Consider the following 22,681-nt stretch of genomic DNA (forward strand, 5'->3'; position numbering starts at 1 on the left):
ATGGCACCAGTTAGGTGTGTCCACCATGCTTCAGTTGTGCCACAGATTAAACTAGTCAGGGTGAGAGGATATAATAAGAGGGTAATAGCACTGATACAAACATGTCAATAGATGCATGTGTGCATTTTGAAACTGATGTGGCTGGAGGATTTAAGGGATGCATTATAAAAACAGTCAAAAAAAAGAAAAGAATTAAGAATAAATCCTTTGTCCAAGAAGCAGCCCTTTCACAAATGAGCATTTAGGCACAGAAGAAGAAAAAAAAAGTTCATCTGCGAGCACTGTGTGTTACAAGTAGGCAGCAGAGTAACCATGCATAAATCCATCATTGTCGTGTCGCATCCTGCAACTCATCCAGCTTCTTCTTACAGTTGTTTTCCTGTGAAAATTACAAGATAGTTTTTTCCCCCAAAAAATCATTTCATGCCACCATATAAACAGAATGGATCCACAGTTTTGAGTCCATTATTACTTTTATCACACAGTAAATCATTTTATGTAATCTTCTGCATTTTACACGGGCAGTACACTGTTATATTGATATCATGAGAAAACCTGTAATTATTTATGATTGCATTTGCTGTAGTATGTAAGCTTAACTTTCACACAGTGTAAAACCAATTAGGAGTCTTCTCATGGAGGTTTATTGCAAACAGTATGCATTCACACACATATTCAAAGTCAGGAACACAGACACACAGCTTCCCACCCAAATCTCCAGGGAGTTAGTCAAATGGTGAAATGCTTCATCGTTCTACGGGTCACCGAATCTCTCCTCTCTCTCTCAGTCTCTCTCTTTTCGCTGACTCTCCCCCTTGCTCTCATTTCTGTAACCTGCCGCAGTTAATTGAAAGCCAATGGTGTGAGAATATGGCTCTTTGACAGAGAGCGTGCCAGAGTGCAAGGTCTCTCATTCTCTTTTTCTCTCTTTTTATTATCTTGGAAATATATATGAAGATAGATTGAATAAAAACTGAGCAGAAATCTCTGCCTGTGGCCCTTTGGAGGTCTTTAATTTGTATCACATTATTAATGCTGTTAGGTAATCTGCCAGTTTCAGTTGTGGCTTGTTGAATTGAAGTTAAAGAAGCAAAAGCTCAAACTCAAGAATTTCTTTCTTTACTAATCCAAATGTAGATCACGTAAATCACTCGAGCACATTTTTGCTTGGAGACTTGCTCAGTTTTCTCTCAAAATGACTCTCACATAACCTCTCTTCTGCCTTTAAGCTCAGCCCAGGTTATATTGAAGCTCTTTGGCTTTAGAAAAATATACTAAATATACATCTGCATTAGGAAATATGAATATGTAGAACAGGTCTTTTGCACAGGACTCTGACCAAGTAGAAACAGTTATTTGACAGAGATTGGTGCTCATCAGTTGTTAATAATGACGTAATTACATTCATTATAAATCAGCAAACGTATATTTTCAAGCTAAATTTATTCAGATAAACAATTTGACTTGATTTGACGCGACTGTCTTGACAAAGACGAAAAAACGAGTGAAAGTTGCTGTGCTTCATATAGAAATCCAGACTGTTATATATGTATATGAGGTATTTCTGCTAGGAAATGAAGCATGAGAGGAGTGTTAGAAACGTTTCAGACGAGAAACAATTGTTCTGAAAGAAGCAGACAGGTAGAAAAATGAGAGCAAGAGCAGAAGTAGAGGAGAAAGAGAGTGAAAGTGAGATTTAGAAGTTTAGAAGTTAAAGCTACAAACGAGAGGAAAGAGGAGAGGAGATAGAGTATATATAAATATAATTTCTGGTGGCTTCTTTTGAGCTGAATGCCGCAGGGAATTGTGTAGCAAGAAGGGAAATGAACCACTCCCCATCCAGATGCTGCTACATATGTAAACAGCAATGTGAATATGCTTGTGTGTACATGTGTTCATGACTTTGTGTGTGCATGAGCTGAAGGATATCGGTTGGGTTTTGCATATTTGTTTTACTTTGGATCAGGATGTGTGCAGAGTCACACTGTATGTGCATGCATGCGTGCCCCCATCCCTCCTCTCCTTTCACCATCCATCTCCTGAAAATATTTGCTGTTTGTTTTGACTTTGTCACAGTGTAGTTTAAGCATAATAATGTGACAGGTTGACTGCTGTCTCTCCTTCTCTTTCTTCCTTTTGTTCTCTGCTTTTCTCTCTCTCAGAGCTGCTCAGAAGTTGAGCTTAGCGTCCAAAAAGAAGAAGCAGAAGACGGCTGCGCTCACAGCTACAGTGACATCATCGCCATCATGTGACCCACCCCTATTTCCCACCAATTTTAGCTCCACCCTGTTGATGGCTCCTCCCCCAGCTCCACCTTGTCTCCTCCGTGCAGCAAACAAGATCAAAGATACTCCTGGACTTGGAAAGGTAACAGTAAAAGAATGTAGTGTGGTCATAAAGGGAAGGAAATGGTCAGCAACAACACTCAGATAGCGTGTAGTGTTTGAATGACGCTTAGTTGGTACTACAGGGTATAGAGTGTGCCAAGGAAATATTCCCCAAACCACTACCTGAGCTCTTGATAGAAGATTTGAATCAAGCATGTAGTTTACGATTGTGGCCTAAGAGTTGGGAGTTCGCCTTGTAATCAGAAGGTTGCCGGTTCGAGCCCCGGCTTGAACAGTCTCGGTCGTTGTGTCCTTGGCCAAGACACTTCACCCGTTGCCTACTGGTGGTGGTCAGAGGGCCCGGTGGCGCCAGTGTTCGGCAGCCTCGCCTCTGTCAGTGCGCCCCAGGGTGGCTGTGGCTACATGTAGCTTGCCATCACCTGTGTGTGAATGTGTGGATGATTGAATGTGTAAAGCGCTTTGGGGTCCTTAGGGACTAGTAAAGCACTATACAAATACAGGCCATTTACCATTTTACACCAAATTCTGACCAGACCATCTAAATGTTGCAGCTGAAATTGAGACTCATCGGACCAAGCAAAATTTTTCTGTCCTATTGTCTGAATTTGCTGGGCCTGTGCACATTGTAGCCTAAGTTTTCTGTTCTTATCTGACAGGAATGGCAGCGGTTGTGGTCTTCTGTAGCCCGTGTGCTTGAAGGTTCAGTGTGTTATAGTTAAATGATGCTTTTCTGCATACCGTGGTTTCTGTCACTACTGTCTTGTACCACTCTGTCTGTAAACTCTACAGATGATTGTGTGGGGGGCCGTTTCCAGTAGGTTAGCAGATCATGAAGCACTGAGAGCAGCCCATCTGGCACCAACAACTATGATCAAAGCCACTTAAATGACCTTTTCTTCCCCAATCTGATGCTCGGCTTGAGCTTCAGGAGATTGTCTTCATGCCTAAATGCAGTTTCTTTTAGGTCACATTCACTAGAAGGTCCCAGGGTATTGTGCACAGTCATAACATCCATCTCTCAACAGTCAAGTGAGGAAGAGCAGAGACAACAAAATGCTTAATGAACTGTAATAATAATAATACCAGCCCACCTACACTAACAGCATTTACTTGTTATATCTTTATTGGGGATGCATCGGGACCTATTAGTGATTACATTACAAAAGATATGCAGTGAATGTGTCCCCGACCACCTTGGCAAGTGGTTTAAGCGATCACATCACAGTCCATTTTGCAGATTGTTTACACTTGTATTTAGTGCTTCCCACTTGTGATCTGATTGCCCAAAACAAAAAAAGGGTCAGAGATCCCAGGGGAGGTATTTGTAAGTATTAATTTTCTTTTTTTTTCATGTTTAGTTGCATTGACATTTGTGTTGGCAACTGTAAAACGATCTGGTTTTAAGAGCTAGTTCAGTCCTCAAAGTATTCAAATTTGATCAAATATTAAGCTGCTGTATTTTATCGTGACCTTGCCTCATTTATCTAAATGTGTCTACTGGCATGCGTGTGTGTGTCTCCTCTGCTGTAACATACCAAAATGTAACCTACCGGTTACCACGGTAACACATATCAGGCTGACAAAAGTCATCTGTCATTGTTGCCAGCATGGTATGTGTATGTGTGTGCGCACATGTGTGCATTGTGGATGCAGTAGAGGGGGCAAACACACACTCGGTTCTCAAGTGTGTGCAATATTGATCGTCCATGTAATGAGTTTTTAGTGCCCCCTCCTCCACAGTTTGAGTGAGAGGCGTGTATGTGTGTGTCCTTCCTGCTAGAAAATGAATGACTATGGAGGACAAAATCAGACATCAAGCAGCAGTGTCCATTACCACACGCAGAGAAAGAAAGAGACCCCACTTGTCCCATTGTGCTTTTGAGTGTGCGCTCACCAGACACAAGCATAAAATCGGTGTGCAGCACAACTGGATGTGCATATTTTTTCTACCAGGTCTTATCTGTTTATTAATCTGTTATACATTTGTGCATGTGTGACATAATTTGTAGGATGATGCAGGTGTAGGAAGACAGAAAGGAGGGTTATAAATGCCTTTACCAAACCAGGGACCTTCAATAATGTGCCATGGGCTGCAACCATTTGGGCACTCTGCCATCGTGTCATTTTAACTCTGTGTGACATTCATATCAAATACCAGATGAGACCCAAGCCCAGTGTCTCAAGTCAGTTCCATTACATTTATAATGAGGCAATAAAATTTTACTTTGTGAAATTAATGCAGGATACTACTTACACCCATTTAGTCAGAAAAACCATAAAATACTGAGAACTCGAACCCTTTCCTACAGTCTAAAATTCAAAAACTCTCAGTACTGTGGTATTCTCATTTCTCGTCTTTGGTATCAAATAAAAGATGGGAAACACCAATAATTAAAAAGAAGCTTTCTCTAAACTTTAAAGATAAAAATATAAAAATATCTAAATATATAATTTTTAATTGTTCTAACTGATTATTTTGTGTTCTCTGTTTTCTACTTTGTCCCTCCTTTGAATCTTTCTCTCTGTTTCTCTCCATATGGAGATGGCAGATGTCTTCTCAGTTGTCAAGGAGATGGATTCATGCTCACATATTTACAGCCATAGTCACAAACATAACAAATGATTATAAGATCGACCCCTGAACAGAAGCCTCATACAAAGTGTACATCAGAAAGCACGTACACCAAAACCTTCTTCACAGCCTCTGTGACATTTTTTTATATGCTCAATATATTTTCTGCCATTTCACCCCACTTTGATATTCTTTTACCTCATGATAGATGTGTACAAACTGTGTTCTATTACAACTAATTTAAACCAACTATGAGCCCCCTACCACGTACGGTATGTAGGGTTTCTTCTGTTGTGAAATACCTTTCCTTAAGGTGTTTAGTGGGGCTTTCACAAGAACAATTTTTTACAACAAGATTACTGCTGCTAAATAAATAAATGAACAAACAAACATAATGGTATTAATGCAATATCTCTAAACTATTAAAAATATCTCATGGTTTATTGTTTTCTCTTGGGACTTAAGTTACACTCAAACTACAAGTGCAGGAAGATGCAAACAGAGTCAGTCAGCAGCAGATAGACATGCCATCATCATGTGATGTACTGGTTTGTTCACTCCACATTTTTGAGGGTTGTTTTTTTTGGAGCCATATTTAGATGGGAAGGCTGTACAAGTTTATTACACAAGTTCGGATACCTTCTAATAAGTGCTGAAGCAACAGACTAATGAAATGCTAGCATTTCGAATCAAAACCGAAGCACAAACTGCCACAGTTATTTGATTTGATTTATTTAATAACAATTTTAAATGTGTATTCACTCACTTGAGCCAGCCTTAAGTGGTCACGAGATGAAATGCAGTATTAAGCACTGCCATGCTGGCTTCACATATATATTTGTATAGAATTCTGGTTATTTCCATTTAACACAAGTAGAAACCAGCATTAAGCTGCAGTACTACCTATTATGTTGAAGTGGGAAAATTGGTGCTGGATGAATCAGTAATCATATCTTTGTTATCATATCAAAATCACAGTCAGCCTTCCTAAACGTCCTTTTCCTTATGAAATTGATCACCGTCTCTTTGGACTAAATTCACATTCAGAAGAAGATAATTCCTCCCCATCACTAATACAGCCAACCACTGCAAAATCGTTAGTGTTTCTGTAGGTGGTATGACCTGGAGGGGAGTTGTACTGAAGTCTGAGGTGTACAAGGTGAACAGGAATAGAGACAGAGCAGTCTTCTGTGGACCTCCTTTACCATCAGAAACATGCCACTGGAAGAACAGTGATTACTATTAGAAACCTGTATCTATTCCTGGAGCTCTACAATCAGACTACCTGCTTTGATTCAACTCTGATAATCTATTAGATCAGTGTCCACCGTATACTTACTAAGTTTGCACCAGGAGATAGGAGTTAGCTTAGCTCAGGATAAAGCAACAGAGGAGGAGAACAATTTCTCATAACCAAGAAAATGAATGGAAGTTGAACCACAAGTGTTTGACTTACATCTTAGTTTCCATACACATGAAACAACCAATTCTGTGTTTTTTGCAAAGATAAACCTCTTTTCTCTTATCTGCTTTTTTGTTTAGGATAAAAATGGGTTATAAAAAAAGAAGGAAAATGGTACAAAAGCAAGGCAATATTCTAATATTTGGAGTATAACAAGCCTCTCCTTTGAAATTAATTGCAGCTTGCCAAGACCTAATCAAACATACAGTCATTCATATTCTGACACTAACAAACACACACACACTTGCGTGCACACATGCTCACGCAAACATATGGGAAGAAAATGGCTGTGGTGACATTTCTCTAGTAAAAATGTCACCTGCGGTGGGGGTTGGTTCCCTGCTGAAATGGCATTTGCACACATTCACGCTCACACATGGGCTTGCATGCTCACATATTCATGGGATTATAGTGTACAATGAAAGCTGTCAAGGAAGCAGCATAGCCCCTGGTGGAAACGTGTACGATACATCCTGCAGAATACATGGGCCTGCCCGTGAGTGTTATGGGGGGTTAGTGTTCTCCCCGATGTTAATATGGCACCAAACAGATTGAGACATCACATTTAAGGCCAGGGGAAATCAACCTGTGCAGGTCAGAAGTACGTGTGTGCTGCAGAAAGAAAGACAGAGAGAGGGGTCCGGCTTGCTCTATCTAGGGATGTCATATTGTTTCTATACACGGTGCTTCTGTACATGTTGGTAAGCTCCATCTCATTTTAATCAAATCAGTCTGTTGGGAACTTTCCATTCAGAGCACTAACAGCAAGGAGAGATGTATATCGGTAGGAAATTAAACTATATATGCTTTATCACTTAGGAAACAATCTATAGAGTACACTGACATTCAGCAGAGACTGAAACATTATCATCTTTGAAGCTGTCAGATGAAAAGCAAAGATAAAAAAATTGCAGAGGAGTTCCAGCGATTGGATAAAAAGGATTTTCATCTATAATTAAGAAAGATAAGTTACACTAAAAAGACTTTCTATGCATCTTAAATTGACTATCCAAAATTAGTTTTATAAGCTGTGAGTTTCATGATGGATTTATCACCAGCTGTCATCAGAAGTGTCGTTTAGCAGTTGAGATAAGCTAATGCTTGTATCGCTGCTAGATTATGGAATCATAATTCTCCACTTCTAAACTGCGTGCATTCGCTGTCTTTTTAGTTTTCGGGAAGAATCTGAAAATATTGGACCTTTTCTTTTTTTTGTTTTTGCAGTCGAGTCTGGAGAAAATATTCTTGTGTGTCATATGTCTGTTTCCTTAGCCACGTGAGCAGCATTCAAAGCCGTACTGTTACTCTTAGAAATACATGAGTATGTCAGAATCAGAATCAGAATCAGAATCAGAATACTTTATTGATCCCTGGGGGAAATTATTTTTTGTTACAGTGCTCCATTTTAAACCAACATTAAGACAAGACAGACAATACGCTAACTAAGAATAGTACAATATATACATATATATACATACATACATACATAAGTCACTTATAAATAAATATTTGGAAAAGAAACATGTGTAGTTGTAGCAGCAAACAGTGTGTTAAGTGGATGCGTTGTACAGGGAGATGGCCACAGGCAGGAATGATTTCCTGTGTCGTTCAGTGGTGCTTTTCGGTAATCTCAGTCTCTCACTGAACGAGCTCCTGTGGCTGACCAACATGTCATGGAGTGGGTGGGAGGTGTTATCCAACATTGTCTTTATCTTGGACAGCATCCGCCTCTCCGACACCACCTTGAGGGAGTCCAGCTCCATCCCCACAACATTGCTGGCCTTACGGATCAGTTTATTAAGTCTGTTGGCATCTGCGACCCTCAGCCTGCTCCCCCAGCATGCAACAGCATAGAGGATCGCACTGGCCACCACAGACTCATAGAAAATCCTCAGCATTTTCTGGCAGATGTTGAAGGACCTCAGTCGCCTCAAAAAATAGAGACGACTCTGGCCCTTCCTGTAAAGTGCTGTGGTGTTTTTAGCCCAGTCCAGTTTATTGTCAATGTGTACTCCAAGGTATTTATAGTCCTCCACAATGTCAACATTGACCCCCTGGATTGAAACAGGGGTCAAGTGTTTCCTGGTCTTCCTGAAGTCCACGATCAGTTCCTTGGTCTTTGCCACGTTGAGCTGCAGATGATTCTGCTCACACCACGTGACAAAGGAGTCGACCACAGCCCGGTACTCTGTCTCATCATCCCTGCTGATGCATCCAACCACCGCAGAGTCATCAGAAAACTTCTGAAGATGGCAGGTCTCTGTGCAGTGGCTGAAGTCTGTGGTGTAGAGGGTGAAGAGGAAGGGGGAGAGGACAGTCCCCTGTGGTGCCCCTGTGTTGCTAATCACCTTGTCAGACACACACTGTGGGAGACGTACATATTGTGGTCTTCCTGTCAGGTAATCAACAATCCAGGACACCAGAGAAGCATCCACCTGCATCGCTGCTAACTTATCACCCAGGAGGGTCGGCCTGATGGTGTTGAAAGCACTGGAAAAGTCAAAAAACATGACCCTCACAGTGCTCGCCGGCTGGTCCAGATGGGTGTAGACACGATTGAGCAGGTAGATGATGGCGTCCTCTGTTCCGATGGCGTCCTCTGTCACAGTTGCCCCAGGGGTACATATCCTCTTTTGAGCTGCCTATTGCACTTCATTCACAGTTTTATATGTGATCTACATAGAGTTACCTGAAGAAGGATAAGAAATTTTATTAGAAGTGTTACAAAGGCTAATATGGGAAGCTTTCACTTGTCTACTCCTTCCCCGTCTCTAACCCATCTTCGTCTCATCTCTTATCTAGTGAAGGAAAAGCCTTATCTTATTCCCACTTTTATATCTACTCTTCTCTGTATCTGAATGACAATGAAGGACTGAGATTTTTTTTCCTTCTCTTTAATCTCTGTATCCAGCATTTTGCACATGTGCTCACTCACAGATTGTGAGTTGACCTTGGGGTGAAATAATAGTCCGACAGCTAATCAATTTTTAATAGCAGCCACGATTCCCCACAGGCCACAAACTGTGTTCGTCTATGTCATGAGTAAGCACGTGGAAGCGCATTTCCGTGGGCCTTTGCATGTCTTTGCACCTATCTGAGTGTCCGGGCTTTTGTATCTAGGTGAGTGAGTCTGTTATGGGAATCCAGTACAGTATCCACTTTGTTCCACCTACTAGCTGAAATATTAATGCTGTCAGTATTGGCAAGCCTGAAGAACACGAGACTCAGACACACACACACACAAACCCACACAGTTAGCATGGGTGTATAACACTCTCGAGGCTATATAATTTAAATTGATGTGTCTTAAATTTGATGATAGACAAGAGAGCCAGTCAGGTAATTCCTTTCCTCAGTAAGAAACGTTCATTTTTACTCCTGACGGATCAATTTTTTTTAAGAAATGCTTGACACACAGCATATTAGATGAATGTTCTCCTCATGCCTGTGCAGGTTTTTTCCCCAGGAAACACAATTTCACAATTTCATCAAAAAACATGATGCCGGGTTTGGCAAAGGATACTTTTAAAGAGTCCTTTTTTCCTGGTTCAGTGAAGCTTACAAGCAGTAATATGACCATTAGAAAGCATATGTATCAGCTGCTATGGATAGTGACTGTCACCCAAGAGCGGTATCGTCCTTCAGTGTTTCATAATGTTTGTAAATATGCAAGTGATTTCTAGTTTAACTTTGTCCCTAGTCAAATATTAAAATAATTAATTAAAATAATCTAACATTGGTATCATATTAAAATGCACATAAGATAATATTGTAAATAATACAACAGCAGTAACGAAATCATTGAAACTCCAGCACAGTAGCTTGTGTTTAATGCACTGTAACAGCAGAAGGTGGAAAGAATAATAAGACAATGAATTAGTAAGCAGCAACCTGCAATCACATTGTGGCTACTACTGCTATGCTAAATGACAGAGCAGTGCTTTTTGATCCTGTTGTTAAGCTATGGCTCAGTCAGAGTCAGATAAACTTAATTTATCCCCAAGGGGCAAATTCCAAAAATTGCTACATTTTATGTAGAAAGAGAAATTTTGGAGAAGTTAAAAGCGTGTTGTAATTCCTCTGTGGCCCATAAGCTAAATAAAGCAGTAAATGTTCTTTAGGTACCTGCACCACAGGCACCTAAAGAAAATCCAGAAGTGCCTAAAGGTGAACATAGAAGTCTTATGTGATTCCAAAACATTAAATTGCTTCATTATTTCACAGTTTCTGGTACAGCAGAGCTCATTTATGTATATATCAAACCTCAGGGTTGTAATATCTCGGCAGTACATCCAAAAGAGAACAGCTAACATGAATGTTCTGAGTCTGCGAGCCGAGGTGAAATGAATAAATTAGTTCAGATTAGAATTGATTGAAGCCTGAACTTTCTGTTCCTATATTGTACTTGTATCGCTCTCTTTGTACATGTGTTTGCACAAATGTCTGTTTCTGCAGTCTTAGGGAACCAATTAGAGCTCAGTCTCGGTCTCTTATTGATTTTCCGGCCAATAGCGATGAAGCTCTGCTGTAAGGGGGCTATCGAGCAATGGTCTCTAAGCTCAGGGTTAGTTGTTTAATTCCTTTCCTTAAATTGGCTCAAAGACTTAATTGTGGTATTTAAAGTGGAGGATCAGGAAGACCTGTGAAGGCCAGTTTTCAGAAATATGTCCTCTTCTTTCTTTTCTCTGTAAATGTGAATCAAACATAAACTCTGACACGTTCGAAAGATGTTCAACCATTTAAGAATTTCTGTTTCAGGATAAAAAAAGAGCAAAGTATTGATGACGTTTAAGGTAAGGAAAGGCGAGCGAGATGAGATGAGAAAATGGAGTGGGCTGAGATATTGAGCATTATGATTTTTTTTTTCAAATAAAGAGACACCGAAGACAGTAGATGGTTTTCCGTCTTGCAAAAGGGAATAACAGACAGAGCAGGATAAAGAGAATATTTAAGGTGAAAAAAGAAGAGAGGAAGTGAGGGTTGCTTCCAAAGAGGGAGATGGACAGAGTTTGAGAGCACCGTGACAGCCGCGTTAGTGTCTGGAGAGTCATTAGTGACCCATTTCTCTCTCAGGCTACATCTTTCTTTCTCTCCCTTCTTTTTCATTAAACAGAGCAAAGAGCCCATTAGCTTTGTGTTCCTCCTGCAAATCTCATATTGGCTGCGCCACATTTATTGATTCACCAGAGCGAGTAGTCCAAGGATCCTCTGAGATTATTGTGGGTGTGGGTTTTTATAAAACATGCAGACAAATGATTTCACTACAGATCTCATCTCAGATTAAATGCCTTAAACTGAGTGCTGAGCCCAAATGTTTCTGAAAAACAAAGCTGGTGATTAAAAGTTGAACTACACTGTATGTAGTGGTACAAAGGGACCTTAATTATTGTGGTATATTTTTTATATTTTACTTAGAAATAGTTTCCCTCTTGATGTTCACCATCATTACTGCAGAGCTTTTTATTGTTGGTATAAAAGGTAAGTGAGGTTAATGGCCCTTGGTGGGTCTTGCGATTTCATTTAATCTTTTGAAAAACATATAGGAACATCATTTTGGCCCCACTTATACCTCAGTCTCACACACATACACGCATACATGAACACCTTCCACACTCTTGGACGTGAGGAGGAAATGGGCTCTTAGGGGGGAAGACTTTATGAGTTACGCCTTGTAAAGCATGCGTTGGTGAAATCCTTCCCCCTAGGCTCTTACTCATGTGATGGGCTCTTTTATTGGGGTCAGGAGAGGGCTTAGTACTGAAGCTAAGACTGTGTGGGAGAGATTGAGCTTGTGTGTGTTGTAGGTATAGATGTTTATTTATTTTATTTGATTTTTTTGGCACAAACATTAACCCAACTTTAAGGCTCAGTATGTTCAGTTTTCTTAAGGTCATCAAACGTTACACATTTATTGCATTTGGTATCTCGCTTCATTTCACGCCCTCACCTATAGACAGGCTTTAAGGTTTAACCACATGTGCTATTAACTTCATATGAGAAAGCTGGTAACAGCCACACTCTTTGATCGACACTCACAAAATTGGTTGAACCGACTCTTAAAAGGTCTGTGGTCATTTGGTGATGCAACCGAGAGAAAGCCTGGCAGCGTGCTTTTATTTTTAATAAATCGGGGTGGGTTTGTTCAGTCTAACATGACTTTGTTCTGATTACTTTTAGCTCTTTCACCCTTGGCTAAAAGTTATTATTTAAAAAAATGATAGCAGCAGAAATAACCTCCCTTGGCAGAAAATTTACTTTATATAGGTAAGGTTGATATTATCTCACAGCACAGAAATGTAATGGATGACAATTTTCACTTGAAATTTTTTAATTTTTTGAAATTTTCACAGCCAGGGACCCCTACTTAGCGTGCTAACACACTTATTAGACCACCTGGCAGAAAATTACAATTTTTATATGAAACAAAGCCATGGCATGATGAAGGTTTCGTGCTTTTCAGCATACTTTTATTAACTCTAACGGTTGCTGTCACGCTACACACACAGCTGCAGCTTTTCAGCTCGTAGCTGAGCACTCCACTACCAACAACACCATGACAGGGTCCAGTTCACAGTTTAAACCCGGCGATTGCGGCATGACACCGGCATGATTGCGGATGCCGCTCAGGTGCGTCCGCTCGCCTGCAGTGGCACTGCAGACCACGCCCCGCCACATATTTTTAGAAATCTGTTAAAAATTATATTATTTGTTAGGCAAATAACAAACTGAAAACAAACCTAACTAACCTCTTTGTCTAGAATTCCTTCTTAAGGTTCAGTGTCTTACCTAAATATACGTTGACATGCAGACTGGAGTGGCCAGGGAATCTATCCATCCTGCTTCTGATTGGTAAACAACCTGTTCTACCTCCTGAGCCACAGCTGCCCAACTAAAGACCTTGTGCATACTGCTGGGGTTACCATTATAGTAAAAAAATATATTTATATATATATATATAGTTTGGTAATTACCAACACTGTTAATTTAGAGAACCTGTGGCATGAACCTGGTAGTCGTTTAAGCACCGCACATAAATGCATTGTTGACTTTACTTGTAGTAAGCTAATACTCAGCAGGATTTGGAGTTTTGGGGATTACTGTGTGATGGGTAATCCCATGGTTACGTTTAACTGAAAGCACACTTCAGGCGATGATTCATCTGTGCTAACAAGCACAAACAGACAAATGATTTCTCTCCTGCTCTCTCTCCCTCACAGGAGCCACATCTTTTTCATGTGTCCGGCACCTTTGTGCCTCGTAGATATAAAATATGACAGGGTATGACACACATAAAAACAGAGTTCACTGAATTTTTTTTTCTTACTAAGTGCCTCAGTGCAATATGAAGTACTGAAAGCTTAGCACACTTTGTAACTATTATCATAATATAATTGATATTGTCCTGCAAATTCTCAGCTTATGACATCAGGTGTTGAAATACTCACACTCTGCCCCATTGCATGTAATTCATGTGTTATATTTGTATTACCTTGACGTACAGCTGAAAGTCTGCACTTTAACCATCTCCTGTTTGTTTGATATAAAATCCACTGTGTTGGTGTAAAGAGGCAAATAACAAAAAGACACAAAAACAAAACAGTTTCATTGTTCAAAAGGACGTAACTATACCTGTTATATTGCACGGGGGGTGAAGTTAGATGCTTAATCCTGTTTCAGTGTTTGAATCCAGTTCTTGACTTAACCAGTAGCTGCTTCTCAGATTCTGCCTGTCATTAGCTGATCTGATGTTTGCTACATCTGTCATGCCGTTTGCCATAAACTGTCACGGTGTCCAAGGTTTTTGGAAATTTCTGATACTGTGACTTTGTCTATTAACACTATTAACATGTTGTGAAGAGAATGACTGCAAATGAACAAAATGTAACATCCATCCATTTTCTTCTGCTTATCTGGGGCCGGGTCGTGGGGGCAGCAGCCTAAGCAGAGAAGCCCAGACCTTTCTCTCCCCAGCCACCTCCTCCAGCTTGTCCAGGGGAACACCAAGGTGTTCCCAGGTCAGCCGAGAGATATAATCTCTACAGCGGGTCTGCCCCGGGGCCCTTCTCCCGGAGGGACATTCCCAGAACACCTCACCCAGGAGGCGCCCAGGAGGCATCCTTGTCAGATGCCCAAACCACCTGAACTGGCTCCTTTTGATGGAATCGCTACCTCATTGTGGCGGAGGGGTTTGTGTGTCCCAGAGCTTCCAGTGGCTATGTTGTCCGGGGGCTTCTGCTCCCTGGTAGGGTGTCCCATTGCAAATTGGTCCTGGGTGAGGGACCAGACAAAGAAAGATTCAGAAGACCCCTATGAGCAGAACACCAAGCGAACAGTTCACCCTACCCAAAGTAGGGTTACCGGGGCCCCGCCCTGGAGCCAGGCCCGGGGAGGGTGCCCGAAAACAAGCGTCTAGTGGCCGGGCCCAAAAAAGGGACATAGGCCCATCCTCCTGCAGGCCCACCACCCACACGTGGCGCAGTGGGGGTCGGGTGCATTGTGTGCCAGGCGGCAGCCAGGAGTGGAGGCTCCGGCGGACCAATCACTGGCTACCAAGGATATCAAAATGTAACATTCACACTAATATAACTGATTATATCTAAACTAAATAGTTCTCATTTTTCACACTTACATTTTAAGGTACAGGAAGAATTCCAGGCAGCTTGTACTACCAGTTCAATGAAAGGCATCTGACATTGACCGAGACATAAATTCTGTATCAAAGCAACAGAGACACAAAACATCTGTGATATTTGAATAGATATAAGACATTAAGGATGGCACACACTTCCCACACAGTTCATCCAATGTCACAGTGAAAATATCAAATGCATTTAATAATCAGGTTGGCTCCTATCACCCGCTGAGACAGTTGGTGTGGTTAACACTGAGTCATAAGAGCACCTGACACCCAGTGCCAATCATCCGCTTCAACCGAGTCTCTCTCCCGATTGTCAAAGGAGAAGTGTGATGTAAATCTTCAGGATAATCCTGTACTGCATCGCAGGGAGGAAGATTTAGTGACAGACATGAAAAGAGGAAGACAGACGGGCTGAATCAGAGAGCGATATAGTCAGCGAGACATCAAACAAGAAAGAGAGACAAAAACACCTTTTACCGACAGAGACCAGGGCTGTTTATATGTTAAAATGTTCTGGAGCTCAGTCAGATTCGATGACGCTGCGTTTTGCAGCCGCTGATATCACAGAAAACAACAACAGCTGCCAGGCGGCAAATTGCGGCTGCTAACAGTTTGTGACAGGAGTGGGAGGAAAGGACGAAGGAGAGGAGGAGTGAAAGCTAAAATAGAATTCCTGCAATTCAGGCTTTTGATGTGCGGCAGTGAAGTGGAAGTAGAGAAGAGGTGTGAACAGAGAGAAAAAAGGAAGGGATTTAGGATAGAAGGAGAAAGAGATAGCGAAAGAGTGACAGGTAAAGGAGGGGAAGGGATGAGGGAGGTAAAAGTACTTAGAGGGAGTAAAGTGATGAGAGGGAGAGAGAGCATGTTACGACTTGTATAAGCGCAGAACTAAAAAGCGGAATTTTTGTGACTCTGGTTTTGTGGCTCTATGTCGTTTGTAGCTAACATGAAGATGTCTTCCAGCAACTCTACTTCACAGTAATACATACAAGGTCTGCTCATGGCTTTGACACAGGCAGATTTCTTTAGCGGGGAAAAAGTGTTCATGCTTTAAAAGTGAAATAGAAATGGGTGGTTGGCATGAGGAGAACCCGAAACTCAACAGAAGCTTGTCAGACTGCTTCATGTTTCATGACAAGTGATCTCAGACACCGGCAAAGTTTTCTAAACTATCTCAGAAAGTGTGACTGTATCAATGTACTTTCACACTGCTGTTTGTCTGAGTGCCCTGCTGACTTTCTTGTTTTTGTTGGATCAAAAGAAATCCACCCCTGCAGAAAAATTGCAAACAAACAAGCTGATTCCCAAACGCACGGTGGGAATCAAGCTTTGACTGATAATCCTGCATTTACCTTTAGCCTCCTGTCTAAAAAACAACCTCTGTTTTCGCTTATTGTCTTACCCTCAGGTGAAAGTGATGGTGAGAGTTTGCCCGGTGTCTCAGTCTGATGCAGCCGAGTCCAGTTCCTTTCTCAAAGTGGATCCCAGGAAGAAACAAATCACCATCATGGACCCATCAGCAAATCAGACGCAAAGTGCTGCCTCTCAGAAAAGGGCCGGAGCCAATCAGGTCCCACCAAAGATGTTCACTTTTGATGCAGCGTTCCCTCCTGATGCATCACAGGTCAGAGACATTTTATGTGACAAAGTCTGGTAAAATGACTATAAATAAAAACAAAATTATGAACTTCACGCTCTTCTTAAATTTTGTTAAGAACTGGATACCATGCTGGTAGATAAAATGTGCGGTTGCAATGCAAACAAACACTGTTGTTAGTAACAGACTAATAAAATACAGAAATTTCTTTTCAAAAACTGAGTTATGAGCTTCTTGGACAGGCTCTACCATAGCTGCTATTTTATTTGTCACATCTTTGCATTAAAATGCTCTAAAAAGCAACAGTTTCACAAACAGTGTCATGAGGATGTGAGCTGGGGGATTTAACAGAGAAGTCTGGAGACTAAAACAGTGAAGTTGCAAAGAATAGAGGTAGTAAGTGGGGACAAGTTTAAACACCTGGAATCATTGATCCAAAGAAACGGACAGTGCACAAGAGAGTGAAGAAGAGAGTGCAGGCAGAGTGGAGTGGATGAAGACAAGTATCGGGTGATTTGTGACAGAATGACAGCAGCAGGAGTGAAAGGGAAGCTTTCCAAGACGGCACTGACACCCGCTATGATGTATGGTTTGGAGACGGTGGCAGTAACAAACTGACAGGAGTCAGAACTCACTAAGATGGATGAGATTAAAAATGAGGAGGCACAGCTCAGATGCTTTGGAGAAGAAGTTAGAGAGTCAGGCAGAAGAGGGATAGTGGATATTTTGGAAAAAGGATGTTAAAGATGGAGCTGCCAAGCAGGAGGAAAAGAGAAAGACCAAAAAGGTGACATGGATGTAGAGAAGGAGGTCATGCAGAGTTGGTTGGTGTGACAGAGGAGGATGCTAAGCATAAGGTAGGACTGAGACACATGATCTGAAAGAAGTCTTTGACTTGCACATTACCTTTACTTTTGAGCCGCAGAGGTCGCTGCTTGGTCGGTATGTGCATTTGCATGAATCTAGGCGAGATGTGTTCCCCTGGATAAGCCAGTGAGATAAGCTTCAAAGAAAATGCTGATTCTTTAAGACATTTATAGAACCAGAACACAGTAATACTGACAATTACAGGGAAGTTGCCCGTCATCTCCTCCACACCAACAGTCAGATGTTTAAAAAATCAAAACAAAACAGCAGAATCCTAGCTCCAGCGCGAGTTTGAATAATGTTTGTCTAAAATTGAATGTATTTCTGATTTACTTGACCCTGTTTATTCCTCTGTCTTCCTGTGTTAGGCGGAAGTGTGTGCAGGAACAGTTGCTGAGGTCATTCAGTCGGTAGTGAACGGAGCAGATGGCTGTGTCTTCTGCTTTGGACACTCTAAACTGGGTAAAATTCTCACACACGCACACACACACACACAAAAACTACAAAATCAGAGCTTGGCTCGTGAGTCTTCTTTAGTGAGTGTGACCATCGGTGTGTCGGCTCTTCACTTGGCCGTCGCTCCACTAGCCCTCATCTATCAGAGAGAGAAAGAAGAGGATTAGTGTCTGCTGAAGCTGAAAGCATTCTCGGTCTGCTCTGTCTGTGTTTCTGCATTGTGCAACATGTCTGATCCCAGACATACACTGAGACAAACAAAGACCCACCACAAACACGCAGACACACACACGAATAAGGCTTCATCGACTGTGGGTCAGCCGCTGCTGTGTTTGTCCTTGTAAACACAAGCAGCATTTCCCCTTCTCAGTTTGTGAGCCTTCAGCTTGAGTTTCTAAGTCTCCTTGAACTGCAGAGCATGACAACAGCAGAGATGTGACACTTCGACTGGCGCTGCAGTGCAAAGATCAACATGTAAACCGCTGTTTGGTTGCTGTGAAGCAAAATCTTGCCAAATCTGAAGAAAAAGTCAGCTCAACTCAAACCACAGTCAGTCAGCAAGATTGTGTAAACACTACCCAGCTGAATTTCATAAAACTTGGTGAGGATGTGGAGAATGGGCAAACGATCGCTTTCTTTAAAATGGCAAAATACAGCAAATATTTCGATAACTTTTAATTTGTCTTTTTTTTTCTATTGATGGTGGTTGATTGGTTCCCTTGCTGCAAATATGGCGTGAACAGTGTTGTCAATGTCTTTATATGGACCACAGGAACTACTTAATGGAAGCTAGTAGGAATTCAATTAAGAAAATAAAGTTGGAGAGACTTTAAAAAATCAAGTGTATATACAAATTTGATGAAGCATCATCATGATCTAAAGGTTGTGACTCAGATGATGAGCTGCTGACTTCCTGTTTTCTTCTTAAACACATGACAGAGTAGGTCTGACTATACAAGATGTCATTGCAAAACAAATATATTCAACACTCTACTTCTTCATATTTTACCACTTTTTGTTTATGGTGAATGTAAGAATGGTCACTATACGGACATCTTTGAGCAGTCCATCACAACTCCCGGTGGCCCAATATCCTATCTAATGAAATAGCATTAAAAATAGATCATGCACATAAAAAATGTGAAAACCACCACTAGGGTTTACACAGTCAGCACAGAATGATAGCAGAAATAGGATCCAGGACAGATCAATCAAACAGATGCACATGTAATCGTCACACTCCCAGGACAGAAACAACATGGTGCACAGTGCACATACGACAGCTTGTCTAGATCCACGTTTGTCATTTTAACATGAATACATATTTTCATTCAGCTGTCAAATATTGACATGCAAAATACAGACTGTCTCGTGATTTATGATGCTTGTGATTCATCCTGTGTAATATGGCTAAGACTGAAGCTAATATCCTGCTGCCGGCGTTTGATTATGTTAATAACACTGCAAACTCTTTTATTTGATTGAAATCAATTTCTCAATCAGTTTTACTGCTATATTAATGCCGTGACCTCACTCGTATATGTTCAAACGGCTGCTGCTGTAGCAGCAGATGAGTTAATTCTTTGTGATCCAGCTCACCTAAGGCCATGGATTTTAATGAGACTGCATTATAATGGCATTACCTTTTTACTAATTAAAATGGGGAAAGTAACACAACGAGCATTTACCTTCGGCTCTGTGGCCCTTGGCTGTAGACACATGTGGGGATTCTGGCACAGACCAGCTACTACACACTCATGCACATTTTTGCAGTGAGCAAAAGGGAATTCATTAAAAAGGAAAAATTAAATAAAAGTCTAAATGATCCTGAACAAATGGATGAACTTCAGGAATTGAATCCTCTTGCTTTGAGTCATGTGTGATGGATTTTGTTATCGTTATTAGAGTAGTGTCCGTCCTTAGTAATGATGAATGCGCGTGTCTGCATAAGCTCGTGTGTGGATGTCTTTGAACTCCTGAAACAGCTCTGCCATGTTCCCTCACACATATTCACTTTCTCTCTGATAGCAAAGGTATATTAACCTGATGAGACCAATTCACAGAAATATGCATAAACTGCACATACGTGGATACAAACGCATTATGATAAGTCAGTGGAGTAGGCAGCTATATGAGCACAATTTGCAGTTTTCAGTAGTCAGAACAGAAGGACGCATTATAGAGCCACATATAAACTCCCACAGATGTGTGTTTTAATGTGTTCTTTGTCACTTGCACACAGGCTTTAAAGGCAAAAAAGAGAAAGGGTGGTTGTTCAAGTGCTCTGTGGTTATGTTAGTGGTACTACACAGAGCCGTTATGAGTCAGGGAATCCATCTGATCTGCTAAATGAAAAGAAATCAACTGGTAAATCTGATAAATCAAAGTAAATGACCCACTGTTGCTTTAAAAGAGCTCTTTAACATAGCGGGTGGCAACATTTTATATAATCTTTAACATGTGTTTAAAAGCTTTCTTTATGTTTTATCTGGAAAACTGAGCATTGTGAATTATAAATACTACTACAACAGCACCAGCTTTCGGATACTTAATACAACTCTCTTTGTTGTATTTTTTATCACATTTTTGGGACAAGTCATCATTTTTGACAGTAGTCTAGATGCTCCAGGAAACACTGAGTGCAGAACAATGTAAAATTACATTGTAGATGACAACTTCCCCTCCGTGCTTTCTCGGAACAAATCAGACACATTTCTCTGCGCTGCATCACAGGAGTCAGGCTTTTGATGTCGTCTGTCTTTCGTGCAAGTGTTCCCACCGGTGTGATTGTTAGGTGTGACATATGGCTTTGTTTAGGTGTGTGTTTGATCTCCAACTTCTGACAGCCGGAGCAGGTGTGGGAAAGGGATAATCATCATCTTGTGACTGAAAGGGACAGACACGTGCATTTCACACACACATCTATTCACACTTATTTCTGTTGATGTTCTTTTTGATAGATCTTCAGCTTATTTCCCGTTCACCATTGTCTTTCTGGCTTTCTCATTCAGGTAAATCTTACACGATGATCGGCCGCGATGACTCTCTTCAGACTCTGGGTATAATCCCCTGTGCCATTTCCTGGTTGTTTAAGCTCATCAACGAGCGAAAAGAGAAAACTGGTGCACGCTTCTCCGTCCGCGTCTCTGCAGTTGAGGTCAGTGATCACAATGAAACCTTAATTTGAAACATTCCCTGCAGAAAAAAACGAGTGCAAATCCTGATGCAGACATTTGACAAATCAGGGCACTGATAGTCTCTAAAAAGCACTGGCAGTAGCTGTCAACTATCTTTAGTATCTGTCTTCTCTCAGTGAAGTAAAATTTTAATTTAAGATTCTTCTGGCCAGATTTAATCCTAGACAGATGTTAAGAAAACTGAGAAAATAAAATGAGGAAGCTACTGTTGTTGAAATAATCTGTGCTTTTGTGCAGGTTTGGGGAAAAGAGGAGAACCTTAAAGACTTGTTATCTGAAGTGGCTACAGGCAGCTTACAGGATGGGCAGTCACCTGGGGTCTACCTGTGTGAGGACCCCATTTGTGGCATGCAGGTACACATGCACAAACACACAATTAAAAACATCACGGCTTACCTTGGAACTGGTTCATGTCACTTGTACCTGTGGGTTTAAACCTTACAGATTCAGACTCTGTATAAATGTGTTTTCACATCAAACAGCTCTCTGCAGTCTTGGCTTGCATGTGAACCCACAGACACTCGTCTTGGAGATGATCTAGTATCATTTACATTAAGCTCAATAACCACAACTGATAAATGAACATAAAAATAGTTTTATATGGATACATTTGAATATGGGCGATGTTATTGATGATGGGGCTCTTGAGTCCATCTGGCAGTACTGTGGATGTGCATCAAATGAAAAAAAGGGACTTTGATCATTCAGCATCCTGTTTTTATCCAACAATGCCAAAATGAGGTATTTTTAAAGAGATGATTCAGAAACAGTCGGATGATTCATTCACCTGATTGTGAAAACGATGCCAAGAGAAAAACACTTGACACAAACAAAACTGGAAAAATAACCAGAACTCTCAAAAGGCTCATTGTCTATTCAAACTTTTGTTTTTTTAAGTGACTTTTCAAAATTACATGCAGCTAAACAAACACCTTTAATAACCAAGATTCAGAAAACAAAAGACGGCTTATGTGAATAAAATTCTAATGAACATCACTATTATTAACACCCTTTGCAGGTATCTGCACAGCAGTAGTCTCAGTAACGTGTCAATGTAAAAAGAACACCAAAAACAAATGAGCAACAATGGGTTAGCAGCCGTATATGTGTGTGTGTTCAGTCATACTGTATGTTTATAGGATTAGAGGGTCTGATACAAACACATCTGTGTAATCCTTAACTAATCTGACATAATCTCATCAGTAATGATATCCTGCAGTACCACACACACACACACACACTCTCACTTCCCTCCTCTCTCTCTATTACTCACGTCTGCTTCCCTCTATTTCTCACATACCTGCAGACAAATTAGAAATGATTTATTAAAAATATGCCAATCAGTCTTCCGCCACGCTGAATCCTCACAGTACACAATATTATCAGCGTTTAAACACTTCTCCCTCGGTAAACCAAATCCCTCAAGCTAAGGTGAAGTAGTGTCTTTCGGCATGTCTGACTGCCTGTCCTCTGGCTACTCACGGTTGCTTCCTTATCACGTCTATAAAAGTGCAATATTGTTATGCTTTTTTTTCTTCCCCAAA

At 41.0% G+C, this 22,681-nt stretch overlaps 1 protein-coding gene across 4 annotated transcripts in view; it reads left to right on the forward strand.

Moving 5' to 3' along the window:
• Nucleotides 1-22,681, forward strand: part of kif26ba (kinesin family member 26Ba) — a 104,646-nt gene that overhangs the window by 57,351 nt on the left and 24,614 nt on the right. For all 4 annotated transcript variants that reach the window (XM_085369874.1, XM_085369947.1, XM_085370006.1 and 1 more), the window contains exons 5-9: nucleotides 2,163-2,367; nucleotides 16,429-16,644; nucleotides 17,853-17,946; nucleotides 20,952-21,097; nucleotides 21,375-21,491. In XM_085369874.1, the coding sequence (XP_085226000.1) occupies nucleotides 2,163-2,367; nucleotides 16,429-16,644; nucleotides 17,853-17,946; nucleotides 20,952-21,097; nucleotides 21,375-21,491 (778 nt within the window). The remainder of the gene's footprint in view (nucleotides 1-2,162; nucleotides 2,368-16,428; nucleotides 16,645-17,852; nucleotides 17,947-20,951; nucleotides 21,098-21,374; nucleotides 21,492-22,681) is intronic.

The sequence above is a fragment of the Diplotaxodon limnothrissa genome, linkage group LG1 (genome assembly GCF_057381915.1).
Source record: "Diplotaxodon limnothrissa isolate DT_005_m linkage group LG1, D_limnothrissa_male_GT1.1, whole genome shotgun sequence".
Taxonomy (NCBI): Eukaryota; Metazoa; Chordata; class Actinopteri; order Cichliformes; family Cichlidae; genus Diplotaxodon; species Diplotaxodon limnothrissa.